Source organism: Symphalangus syndactylus, chromosome 22, assembly GCF_028878055.3.
Source record: "Symphalangus syndactylus isolate Jambi chromosome 22, NHGRI_mSymSyn1-v2.1_pri, whole genome shotgun sequence".
NCBI lineage: Eukaryota > Metazoa > Chordata > Mammalia > Primates > Hylobatidae > Symphalangus > Symphalangus syndactylus.
The window spans coordinates 65,264,572-65,279,014 of NC_072444.2; the positions used below are offsets into that span (position 1 = coordinate 65,264,572).

The 14,443-nt window shown below is 33.8% G+C and overlaps 1 protein-coding gene across 2 annotated transcripts in view; it reads right to left on the bottom strand.

Moving 5' to 3' along the window:
* Positions 1-14,443, bottom strand: part of LRP1B (LDL receptor related protein 1B) — a 1,943,477-nt gene that overhangs the window by 283,059 nt on the left and 1,645,975 nt on the right. For both annotated transcript variants that reach the window (XM_055261032.2, XM_063631317.1), the window contains exons 50-53: positions 12,321-12,443; positions 10,098-10,217; positions 5,706-5,834; positions 2,562-2,684 (exon numbers count right to left, since the gene is read on the bottom strand). In XM_055261032.2, the coding sequence (XP_055117007.1) occupies positions 2,562-2,684; positions 5,706-5,834; positions 10,098-10,217; positions 12,321-12,443 (495 nt within the window). The remainder of the gene's footprint in view (positions 1-2,561; positions 2,685-5,705; positions 5,835-10,097; positions 10,218-12,320; positions 12,444-14,443) is intronic.

A 14,443-nucleotide genomic window follows, 5' to 3' on the forward strand; every position in this document is an offset into this window, starting at 1 on the left:
AGTGTCAAATTCTGGATCTCGGCCTCCTATTTACTTCACCTTTTAACAACATTTTATGTTTCTGACCACGCTACCTTAGAAAGAGTTTCCTGACTTAATAATATTCACAGTCTACCTTCCTGGACTTCTTTCCAACTTTGATCTTGCTGTTCCTTTCTTTTCCTTCTGTATGAAATCCTCTCCTGTTCCATTCTAAAATATTGCCAGTAAAGCCCGAACTTCAATCTTCAGTCTTTATTTTCCTGCCACCTTTAGGCTGATGGGCAGAAAATTAATATTACTTATCCTCGTTGTTCTTCTGATCTAGAATTAAATTATCACACACTCACTATATAGCTTTATGTGATTGTCTGATTAACACCTCATATTCAAAAGGTCCACAATAAAGTCTTTATTACATCTCACATCTTATCGACAAAATTAACCCTTAACCTCTTGTACCCCAACACTCATTACCAGCAGCACCAATCACCAAGTCATCCAAGCTAGAAATTCCCTTTTATCCTCCATGTCCTGCTGTAAATGAAGTCTGACACATTCTGTACCTTCCACTCCCCCATTCCCAAGCTGGTTCAAAACCACGTCATTAATCATCAGAACTATCACAATAACCCCCTAACTAGTTTATTTCCCTCTATGGCTCCTTTGTTTCATGGCAGTATTTCTCCCACTCTGGTGAAAACATATGGTTCTAAAACAAAACTGTGACTGTAATATTTCATTCTCTTGTTTCAAAATGTACACTGGCCTCTGAGAGACAAAATAATTAAATATAAATTCTCTAACACTTTATTTCAGCCCTTTTCAAACCTAACTTCAACTTTTTAAACTTCCACTTACCTAACAGAAGACTACTTGCTATTCCTCGACCATATCAATTTACAGTCTTTGTAAACACATATAGAATTTACTGTTCCGGAAACTGCTCCAAGAACTTTACAAATATAAATTCATTTAATTCTCTGAACGGTCCTAACATTTAAGCCTTGTTATTAAACATATTTTACAGATGGAAAACTGAGGCCCAGGGAAGTGAAGTGACCTTTTCAAGGTCACATAGCTAATAAGTGGAAGATCCAGGACTTGAACCGAGGCTCTCCAGCTCTGGAGTTCATGCTGTTCACCGCCATACCGTGCTCTCTGGCATTACATAGGATTTCCTCTTACTAACATTCCCTGCTTCTATTCTTTAGTGCCTCCCTCAAGAACGATTCTTCTCAGCTCTGATCTCATTGTGATTCTTGTTTCTATTTGACAAAATATGTTATTGTACTATATTGAATTTCTGTTTTTTCCATTCCTCTGTGACTTTTCCTAGTGGGGCCTCTCTGTCTCATTCATCTCTGTATCAACCAAATATAATGTCTAGCAGAGGGGAGATACTCAATCAGATATAACTCTGCTTCAGATTTATATCTAGTGTTATGATGTAGCCTTTAAAATATCACATCAAATGTATGACTTCATGCTGAAATAATCATAAAAACTGATATCCACTAATTTCGGTGAGATTCATATCAAAGGCCAAGGCTATAGACACTGCACAGGGAGGACAAAGGAAGGCACTAAATCTGTTGCCTTCTATGAGCATATATAAAGTTCACAGCTTTTCATTACATATATTTATTCATGTCTATGCATTCAAATATTTTACAAAAACATTAAGTTCACATTAGAGTTCAACTTCAACTGAGCATTTTTAATATATTGATGTTATCATTAAAGTTGTATGTTGTATAGATATTATATATAACGTAGAAAAAATACATGTAAAGGCAATATACATTTCATGATAATAATATTAAATTTATCAAATCATTGAATACATCAAAAGATAAAGGGTAGAAAAATATTAAGTATCTGGTTTTTCTGATAATTCTGAATTATATTCTTTTTTTACTCAAATATTTGATTTGGTTATACAACTGAACAAGCCAGCCATATACTGTCTTCAAATTTCAAGTATTTCAAAATACATTAAACCAAAGATATTTTTTATTTTTATTTATTTATTTATGTGTTTATTTTGAGATGGAGTCTCACTCTGTCGCCCAGGCTGGAGTGCAGTGGCATGATCTCGGCTCACTGCAACCTCTACTTCCTGGGTACAAGCAATTCTCCTGCCTCAGCCTCCCGAGTAGCTTGGATTACAGGTATGTGCCACCATGCCTGACTAATTTTTGTATTTTTAGTAGAGATGGGGTTTCACCATGTTGGCCAGGCTGGTCTCGAACTCCTGACCTCAGGTGATCCACCCGCCTCAGCCTCCCAAAGTGCTAGGACTACAGGCATGAGCCACCGCACCCGGCCCAAAGACATTTTTATAAACATTTTCAATATTACTGATGCAAATATACTGCAAACAGGTATGATTTCCAAATAAATGTATTATACTAGAGCTTAAGTAAGTTATATGTGCTGTGATTGTGTATTACTGAATTCACTGGCTGTTGATGACACTAAGAAAAGTGTTGTTTGTTGCTTTAGTTATTTATTTACATACTAATTTTGAAAGACTCTTAGCCTAGGAATCTCCTTCATGAAGTTTTAGATGTACTTACCACACTGTGGTGACTCATCAGAGCCATCGCCACAGTCGTCATCATGGTCACAAACAAATTGCTTGGGGATGCATACTTTATTATGGCACATGAAAGCATTTTCATCACATGTATTATTGGGAGCTAAGAAAGGCATCACAAAAAATAAAGTTAGATGAGCACATATGTTATCTTCTCCCATATTAGGAGCTTGGGCAATATATAAAATCATATCCAGTAATTCATGGTTACCAAGAAAAAGAAAACTTTGCATAATATTCAGTACATCAGATAAGCTAATAACTGCATATGTATTTATATTAGAATGTCTGAATATAAATACACATAATTCAAGGATTTAGTATTCATGAATTCAACTATTCCAGAGTGACCCTGAATTCAAGCCACGTAGCGATTTTAAATTTGCTGAAGGATGAATTCAAATGTTCACATGTTAGAAAAAATATCTCAGCTAATAATATTCTGGGCTTTTTTCCTTTACTTATGCCTACAGTAAGGATGGTAAAGTAATAAAAATGTTGATTCCTTGTGAAAAATAGACCAGTAAAGAGCAATGCTAATGTTCATAAAGGAAGCAAAGAAGGTTTAGAATGTTATTGTCTTTAAAAAAATAAAATAAAACTTTTTGGTGACTTCTAGAGTGGGGTGTCGAATTAGGTAAAGGTGAGATCTTTGATGTCATCAGGCCCGCTGTAAGTACCACACAAATGAAATGGAATATTGACTGTTTAGGAATATTGATCCATGACAATGATTTTTGATCCATGACAAGTGTGAAAAACGGTTGATCCAAGTGATCAAAATTTCAGCAAAAATTCAAAAGAACATAACTAGTGCAGAGAAAGAAAAAATTAATACCATATGCATAGAATCTTAAGAGGTTTGCAAGACTCCTTTAAATATTTTCAGTAATCTTTGCCTGTATTTAAAAGGTAAATGCTATGTAGGACTCAAGGTTTGGGGTATTGCAAATAGCAATAATCTGCTATATGCTATTGTAGAATGCTGGAAAGAGAAAGGCTTTGCGGAAAGTGGCTGTGGCACTTATATTTGTATTCTTTTTTTGTTTGTTTGTTTGAGACGGAGTCTTGGTCTGAAGTGATTTACCTTCTTGATGCATCTGTTTCTTTATCTGTTTAATGGGGATAATAAAATGTATCTGATAAATTTCTTATAAGGACTAGATAACGTATGTGAAGCAGATTTGGCTCATTTTAAGTATTTAATAAATGTCTGGGTGCTCTTTAAACTCCTATTTATATAATAATTATTTTTGGCAGATTCCTCAAAATAGTTCACTACAATATTGTGGGAATTCAATAATGCAAATAACAGAAACGATTACAATAATTGATATGTAATGGGTGCTTGAAAAACTTAGGTGCCTTCTATTTCCCCATTCCATGTCTTCATAAGCACTTTTCTCTACATGAAACACCTTTCTCTTTCTTTGTCCCTCAAGACTCAGATAATATCATCACTTTTTCTTGAAATCATTTCATGAGGCATTTTACATATTAGTAGGATATTTTACATAATATTTCTTTGTGATTGACATAGTATATTTTATATACAACACTTTAACACTTAAGATACAGGTGTTGTCATTATTCTTTCACATTGCCTACAGCCCCCTCTCCCCAGACTGCCCCAGGCTCCATGAACCAATAAATCTCTCCCTTTATCTCAGAAATTACTGACATAGTGTAGGTAACACATAAGGGTTTTTAAAATATAATCAGGTACAATTTACTTTTAACAAAGATTTTTTTTTAAAAGCTGTATAGAAGCCACATAGAAGTAGCATGAACAATTGCCTCTTGTAATCAGAGTAAAACTCTGATTTTATTAACTCCCCTTAACTGTGAACTGTATGCCAGCTTGGATAACTCAGGTGAAGTACACCAATTCCAATACATGAATTAATCTTTAAAACACTGAGCAACAGTGACTTATTTGGCATTAATACTTTCAGATCACTTGAGTACAATTTGCTGCATTTTAACAGAATTTACTTAATAGTATCCATGCGGTACAAAAGTGTTAATATGCCTCCCAGAGTGTTAACTTGCTACAATAGCAACAGCATACTGGGACCATCTGGATCCCTGAATCGATGCATAATCCTTTATTATGTAGCCCTCAGTGGCCCCATTGACCTTTACAGACACACATATCAGTTTCAAGATCAAAGTGAATTATTCTACAACAATAGTATGAGTTCTGTGCAGATAGGTCTGCCTTGAAGTTTTCTTTTCTCTTTTCTGCTTTAACTATTCCTCATGTACACGTACACACACCTGCACGCACACACACACACACGCACACACACACACATTATGGCTTCAAACACAATGCTTTAAAGACGTGAAAGCAGACCATTGGAGAAATGACTGGCAGAATTCATTTTAACAAGCGGAGTTCGCAGCATTATTTCTGACAAATTGCTCAGCCCAACGGATCCCCTATGTGACCTTGGGATCTGCATTCAAATATTCAGTCCCTTCATCCTCCTGATCATGCAAAGGAATTCATCTAAATTTTTACTGTTGAGTAATGCCCTGAAAATTTCCTGAGGTGACTTAGAGTCAGAAACTTAGTAAATCGTCTGACCTCCGAAGGTACTCCTCTGATCCCTCAGCTTCATTCGGCTATATTCGTACTATTTTTACATGACCCAAGGGTTAATAATACCCTATCCGTAGGACTAATAGGTGTTTACTGACCTCCTGATCAGTAGTTACTTAGGATCAGAGAAGTCATTCACAGAGTTTCTGTAACAGACGATCTAAAAGCCTCCAGGAGGGATGGTGGTGGACAACTCAAAAGAGAAATACCAAACCTAACTGCACTCGTACACACAAAGTGCAGTTACATTAGCTGAGAAGTGAAATGATAAATCTCTGTTTATCAAAATGGTTTTAAAATGGGTAATCCGACTGCGCATGTTTGAAACATTGAACAGCAGTTAAAGAGGTTGCAGAACGACTATGATAACAACATCCCACCTAAGTCCAACACTACCTATGGGCCCAGGAAGTGGGAAAGCAATGGGAAATGTGCTATGGCAAATACTACAAAAACAAATAACTAAGGATGCTGTAGCAGTTTTCTGTGACATGCAGCCCTGGCCAGTGTTCATACCGCAGCCTGCTGTGGAAAGTTCATCGCTTCCATTTGGACAGTCCCTTTCACCATCACAAAGCCAATGTCGGGGCACGCAGGCATGAGAGCCCTGGCAGCTGAACATGTCAGCAGCACAGGTTACGGCACCTGAAACACAAAAACGTGATGCCATTAAGATTGCTCTGTGTCCACTGGAAAATGTCTACCATTTACATTTTCTATAGTAAGGGGGGATGCAGAAGAATGCTGCTTATAAGGAGGCAGTCGTAGTTATTGGGAATCATTAAACATCATTCTTCCCCTGTAGTTGTCTACACATTTTTATCTAAGAAGGCACTCTTTCCTAGCTATAATTGTTATATTTCTTAAAGCTACATCATAGAAAATAATGTACTTTATCCTTGTAAAATGTGGCAAAGCATAGAAATGTCATAGAATTGTGAATACACTGAGATAACATTTCTAAAGGACTGAACTAGAAAAATAATAGTAATTGAAATAATGCCAGTTCTACTGCTTTATATGTGCTAAGCACTTAACATATTAACTCATTTATTCCTTACAATAAGCCCAACCCATAGAACTATTATCAGTATCATTTTACAGAAAAGAAAACTGAGGCTCTGGGAAGTTGAAAAGCTTGCAGAAAGTCACAAGTTGCACACAATTCCGCATGCTGAACTGGGAGTGCAGAACCCTCTGAATCCTAAGCACCATCTTTTAACCACTCATGTCATTACTATTACTCTCCATCTGGTAGTACCAAAAAGAATAAATGCATGCACGTTCCATTTTTTTCATGCATAATAATTGGAATCTACCTTTGCTCTATCACTGCAATGTTTCTTTAGTTGCATGATAATGTCTTTCAAAAAAATGCTTGTTGACTTGGACTATTAAGTACAAAGGGTTCCTCTTTCCTTCCCCTTATGATCATAGGGTAGCCATATGTCAAATGGCCCTCCCTCATAGTTTTCCTAGTCCCTGTGCAGTTATATACAATGAATGTTTTGAATGTTTTGTTTGTTTGTTTATAAAAGTACCTGAGCGAATCAGTAACATGACCCTAAATCTCTCTCTTTTTTTTTAATTTTACTTTCTTATGACCCAAAGTTGCCCAGAATAGAGGCTAAAAAAGAAATTTGTGGAATTGTTGAAAACAGTATATTATCTCCAGGAAGAAAACAGAAGTGACTAGATGAAAAATATTTGTTTCTAACAATTGAAAGCAGTAGCCAATGTGTTTTAATTGGATTATCATTTATCCTCTTACTTTTCAACCAGAGTTGTCTGGAGCAGAAAATTCTTTCTGAAGTAATGTTGTCAATATGGTAAGCAGTGGGGTATCAAAATACAATCCTCTAGGGGTCTTTTGCAACAAAACATACCTGTCCTTGACATATACCTTAGCCTGGAGGAAAGGATGAAGAGTGGATGTTGACAAATCCCCCCAGTAATCTAGATTTGCTTATTTAATTGAGGATCTATTTAATAGAATGGAGTTTAACATGTTATGTAATACTGGAAGAAGTTAGAAAATAATCTATTAAATAAATGTACTTTCATTTAAAAATTATTTTGTTTGCTAACTAGTATGTCTTTAGTACTTTCTATAATAAAATTATCTTTCTGCAGAAAATATTTTTATATTATTCCTCTTTATCGATCCTTTTTAAGCTTGCCACGAAAACATAAAGTATCCTTTTTATTATTATATTCTCAATTCAGTGCTTTGTATAACATTTTTACTTTTTAGCTTGAGATGTTTTTAACTGCATTTTTTTCTCTTAAGGAAGTTTTGATAAATGTAAAATTTCTTGTCTACTGCCATATTATCACTTTAATTTGTTCTCAAGGCAGTCGTAATAGAAACAGCCCTGATTTGGCAGTGGAGAAATCTAATTCTGTATGACCTTGATGAAAACTAGTGTCTGAATTACCCTATCTTTAAAATGATGGGTATGACTAGATAATTACTGAGATATCTCCAGCTATAAAATGGCATAAGGCTCTTTGCAGCTAATTTTCTGGCTCCCTTGATAGTATTCAACAGATTTTGTGTTAAGAACATGCCAAAACATCATAGTCAACTGGGAAGAAAATGGGCCAAAGAAAAAATTCATGACTTTATTTCATAGTTGCCACTGCCATCTGGAGATATACTGCCTTCCTCGGGGAAAAGAATCCCTAGGGAGAAGAAAGACAAGTTGATAAATTCCACTAGATCCATCTTGCACACCCACTCAGATAATAATATTTGATTGATAAGAGTCACTATCCTATTAATATTTTGGAACCTGAATTCTGCTCATACCTCTGTCATAGTTAATTATCTGATTGACCTCAGGAAAAATTTATTAATTTCTGTGAGCTTCTCTTTTTTCATCTCTCAAAAGATGGAAATAAACTAGACCATGGTTTTCAAAATGGGACCCTCAATATTCCAAATCAGAATCACTATGTGCATATCAATAAAGAATGTGTTTACATCCTGCATCAGAATATTTTGAATTGGAAATTGGGAAACTACATCTTTAACACACTTCTGAGAAGGATCTTTTGTACTTCAAAGGTTGAAAACAAGTGAGATAAATTATTTATAAAGTTATTTTCCTGTTCTAAAATATGAGGTTCAGTTCATTGACTGATGATTGGTCTAAAGCAGCATTTTCTTTATGTGTCTCAAGCTTGGTAGTTAGTACACAAAATACAGCTCATAATTAAAGTAAATAAGCTCAGTATTTTGACTGCAGGTAAACATGTCCATTTTCTTATTAGTCTTTAATAAAAAATCATTATTAGGACACTGACAATACTTTGACAAAGAAAGGAGGCAGGCGAAATTAAATCAGAAAAACCTCATAAATATAGTGTACATTGGTTATGTTAGATGATCATACTAGGTATATAGGTATATAAGTACAAATCTTTTTGTATCCAATTAATAGGTAAGGAATAACAAAATAAAGAATAAAATGAAGCGGTCTATGATCACACAGCTTGAAAACGCAGATGTGGGAGAACTCAACTCTACATGACTTTAGAGACTTTGTCCCTATAATACTGTGTCCACTCAGAAAGCACAGTGTTATCAATGGGGCCATTTAGTGTAGAGTTTAACAAAAGTCAAAAGTAAGATAATTTTAGAGATTGAAACCATGCTCATCCTGTTATAAACAGGTAATTCTTTTCTTAAATGTATTTTAAAAATTAATAGCAAAGAGAAACAGACGAACAGTCATCTAATCGATTACTGACTTTTTTTCTTTCGCAGCTTTTTGATAGTGATCTTTCTATATTTGTCTGTTGTATAACTGTAAATGGTTTCAGCTGTGTAAATAAAAAGTAGATTTTGAGTGACTTAAATACAAGAAAATAAATTGCCTACTTTCAAGAATAGCTCCAATTTCATGTTATTGACAGAGAACTTCAGTTTAGCTTGAAGACTCTAAATACTACCTTTCTCTATATGTTTGTGACAGAAATAGCAGTCCACAACCCCTGAAATTTAAAAGAGGTGTTAAGTATACTAAAATCTATACATACACCTTATTCTATGACTTGGGTCCTTCTCTTCCTAAAAGAGGATGATAACGGCTGCCACCAAAGGCTGATGTAACGAGTAAAGAATATATAGCTACAGGTACAAATGCATATATAGAAACAGATTAGACAGACAACCAATAGACGTCTATAAAAATGAGTGAAGTTCTTGGCCAGGAAGAACAAATTTTAAAAACTAGCTTGTTTCCTTCTTTTACTCCTTAGGAAATTCAGTGAATAATTCTATTTAACTATTTGTTAAATATTTGTGAGTATTAAAAAGCAATTATACTGGACTTGTAGTTGACAGACAATAGTTAAGTAGAGATATTCGAGACTAATACCTCTAATCTTATAAAGCTACATTTTAAAGTGAATTTTAATATCATATAAAATAGCCACTTTACTTCTTATTTAAAACAATTCAGCAATAAGGATGACTATAACACACACATATGCACAGAAACAGCACGTGTGGCTTGTAGCAGCATAAATTAGTATACTAATTTTGGAGGGCAACTTGGTGGTATATAGGAAGCATAATGAAAAGAAAGCTTGATTATTTGACCCTGTAATCTCAATCATTGATATTTGCTTCAAGGAAGTCACTGAAAGCTAGAAATAAAATGTACCCATACATTTGCTGTGGCAATATTAAGGAAAAATACCAAATATTGAACAACAGCTTTATATATAAAAATAAGAGAAAAATGGATTGTCATGAAAATAATAAAAACAGCTACCTAGAAATGTACACATAAATTTTATGTTAATTTTAATAAATCAGCAAATTTTGTGTATGCTCTAAAATGGTAGAGGATATATAATGCTTAAAAACTGATTGAGGACAGAAAATACACAACTTACCACAAATGCTATCACTTTCATCTAACCCATCCCCACAATCATCTTCTCCATCACAAATCCAGTGTTTAGAAATACATTTTTGTGCAGAACAAGCAAATTGGTTCCAAGAGCAAGAAGAATCTAGAAAACAAACAAAAGGAAAAAAAATAGTTTGAGACCATCTTACAGCAGATTCGACAATGAGAAGATTCTTTCTTACACTCTGCTAAAATCAACCATCCTATAATAAAAGAAGCCAGCTTCTTCTTTTCTATGACAGTTCTGTAAAATTTTGGCATCAGCTTGCATATTCCCTCTGTGTTTCCAGGTGATACAACCACGATTTCTTCAACATGATTCTTATAAGGCTTGCCTTTGAGGTAGTCCTCATGCGGTCACTCTACTCCAGGTATATTTGTCTGTTATTATTATTTTTTAATGTGTAATGCACAGATATAAAATAAATGTTTCTGGTATAGTCTAGTCATACTTTTAAACTTTAAATCTGTCTTTGAGCCAAGAGAAAACACTTACATCCTAAGTAAGGTAACAATATGGTGGACTAACAGGCAGATATGTTTGTTTTTAAAGGTGGGTGATTAAGGATGTTATAGCTTGAAGACAACCTGAAGTTTTGTATGCAGCAACTGTGCTGATGTTTTTGTGTTGCTTCCTTGGAAACACTTGAGTTTGTTATACCTGACTAATAACACCTAAATTAATTGGCATAGTGGCTGGCTTTTTTATTATTAGATTATATTTTTATAATAATAACACACTCCATGTATTTCCAAAGGCAATTTTGTTATTGCTCTCCTCCATTCCCAGCCTCTCCTTCTACCCAGTATATTTATCACTAGAAAACATTCAAAAGTAAAATCCTTCTAAATTAAGGTGTTCAAAATATAAACCCTTATAAAAATAGCAATTCTGCTTTTGATTTCATAAACAATTGCAAAACTTTGCATTTTCATTTAAAATGCTTAATTAGATGACCTATGAAACAGAGAACATTAGAAAACTGAAGTTTGGAAAAAAATAAAATTAAAGAAGATATGATCACTGTTCAGAAATTATGAATCCACATACAGTATTTTGGAAGTTCTCTGCTAGTCTTGTTCAAAATCTGGCTCTAATATAAAGATATACGGCATCTTAATCAAACAAAATACACCTTCACATTTCATGATGACATTTACTTCTAGGAGAGTTTGACATTTCACAGAAAATCCATTTTTAATCTTTTTTCTACTCTATCTATTCACCACAGTGTATGTTATTTGTGCTAATTGTAAATAGTGAATATATACCTTGTTTTCCTTTTGGAAATTTCTTTGATTTGCAAATCACAAAATCCATACATTTTAGAAAATAAATGTAAAAACGCTTTCTTAGTTTGACAATATGACATGAAATAAAGTGTACACACACAGAAATTAGGAGGTAGAAGATGAGAGGCAAAAGTTTAAAAAAATAGAAGTTTATGTATATTATTGAAAGCTATATATGTAATTAGTATAAAATTTCAGGATAATAATATTCAGTCGGCTCTCCACATCTGTGCCTTTAATATCCATGGATTCAACAAACTACACATCAGAAGTATTTGAAAAAATAAAATTAAATAATAACAATACAAGAATAAAATGTGATACAAATAAAAGCAATACAATGAAATAACAATTAACATAATATTTACATTGTATTAGGCATTATAAGTAATCAAGAGGTTATTTAAAATGTACAGGAGGATGTGCATAGATTATATGCAACTACTAGGCTGCTTTATATAAGGGACTTGAGCATCCATGGATTTTGGTGTCCACAGGGTGTTAGACCCAATCCCCCATGCAGATACCAATAATAGGTGGGGGAAATATAACAAGTAGCATGTGTCAAATCCTTATTTTTTATAGCAGAAAGCAAATACATTAGGTACCACCTAAAGTTAATAAATTAAGAAAAGGTATAACTTTATTATATCTATATTATAAGCTGATGGAAGTAATTATTCAACAAAAACAGAGAAGGTTAAAAGAAAAGTCTAGGACCAAAGAGTGTTAGTCTTCATTATAAGCTCTTTTGTTTTAATTTTAATCTTTACCATTTTTGTATTATTTAATAAAAATGAAAATTAATGTTAAAATCAGCTGACAATATTTTGTATAAAATCCCTACATAAGAGAATACTAACATATAAGTAATAGTAAGGTTAACAAAACTAAGCTAAATACAATGTCTCACCACAGTGGAATTCATCAAGTCCATCCTCACAATCTTTCTGACCATCGCATATCCAGGTATTCAAAATGCATCTTCCACTAGGACAACTAAAATAATTTTCTTCACATTTGTGTTTGTTTTGAACTGTGATAAAATATAGAATGTAATGTCAAACAATTTAATTTTAGGCTTCTGACATATAGGTAGATAAAACATTAATACTCCCTAAACTGAAAGAGATAAATAAAAAGTAAACTTAAAAATAGCTAAGATTTTCTCCTAAAGAATGTCAAGGTTATGAAAATAAAGGAAAGATTCAGAAACTGTCCCAGAACAGAGACCCAGGCGACATGATAATCAAATCCAATCCAGGATTGAGTCCTAGAACAGAAAGATTATAGTAATGTAAAATCAGTTTAAATTATAACAGAGTAACACTTAGTTAATAAACGTAAAATAAAGTTAAAAAATAGATATGACTCTAAACTGAGTGAACCTAAGGCCAAAGAATAATATTTGGGTGGAAAATACTCTGAATTCCATATTCATAGCACAAAATAATAACATTAATACATTGGTGTATCTTTGCTGGAAAAGTGTGAATTTAGTGTTTCTATGGCCCTCTATTTGGAATATTCCTTAACAGGATTTAAACAATTATTCTGTATTTTAAGGAAGAATAAATGAGTTACACTGGCGTATCTAAAATTATTATACCTTTCAGAATTATCATAAAAAAGTACCTGTATGTAAAATTATTTTGTAAATTATATATATATTTTTAATTATGGAGTATTATCATTATTTTAACCTTCAAGAGTACATATAGAATACTATATTTATCTTTTTTTTTTTTTTTTTTTGAGATGGAGTTTCACTCTGTCACCCAGACTGGAGTGCGGTGGCACAAGCCTGGCTCACTGCAAACTCCGCCTCCCAGGTTCAAGTGATTCTCCTGCCTCAGACGCCCGAGTAGCTGGGACTACAGGCATGTGCCACCACGCCCGGCTAATTTTTGTATTTTTAATACAGACGAGGTTTTACCATATTGGTCTGGCTGGTCTTGAACTTCTGACGTCATGATCTGCACGCCTCGGCCTCCCAAAGTGCTGGGATTACAGGTGTGAGCCACCGTGCCCAGCCTATATTTATCTTTTAACTGGGTGTCATCTGTTCCATTGCTCCTTCAGGTTTACATGATTTTAGACGTTTGATCTATAGCCAAGCAGGAAGTAAACCCTGGTGTATATATCCCAATCATACTATAATGGTCTATTATGACTGTTTTAAGATAACAAAAATTGTAGGCATTTTATTTTTATATGTCAACTTTGTAGATATAATTAAAGATGAAAATATATTTTTTGAGTGAATTCAGCATTAAACCAAAACATTTTAGGTTGCTTAGGATGTTTCCTGGATCTAACCTAAAGTATTTAGGCTGACCCATTGCTGGCTTCCTGTCTGTCTGTCCACCTGCCTCATAAGCCTGCATGCATGTCCCTTTCCTTCTTACCCAATATAAAAGTTATGATTCTCTATTAGTGTTGAAAGTTAATTTTTAAGATAACTTATTAATACTAGAAAGAGATGGAGATCACAAAAAGAAAAATAAAATATTAGATTAATTAATATCTATCATATGCTGATCTCAAGATAATTTCAGAATTAACTACAGTCATACTGAGGTAAAAAATGCGTTGTTGTAAACAGAAAATTAAGAATCTTGGCACCAGTTTCGTTGAGCAGTGGTTTGTAGTTCCCCTTGAAGAGGTCCTTCACATCCCTTGTAAGTTGGATTCCTAGGTATTTTATTCTCTTTGTAACAACTGTGAATGGGAGTTCACTCATAATTTGGCTCTCTGTTGTTTGTCTGTTATTGGTGTATAAGAATGCTTGTGATTTTTGCACATTGATTTTGTATCCTGAGACTTTGCTTGAAGTTGCTTATCAGCTTAAGGAGATTTTGGGCTGAGACGATGGGGTTTTCTAAATATACAATCATGTCATCTGCAAACACGGACAATTTGACTTCCTCTTTTCCTAATTGAATATGCTTTATTTATTTCTCTTGCCTGATTGCCTTGGCCAGAAATAAAAGAGGACACAAATAAATAGAAGAACAGTCCATGCTTATGCATAGG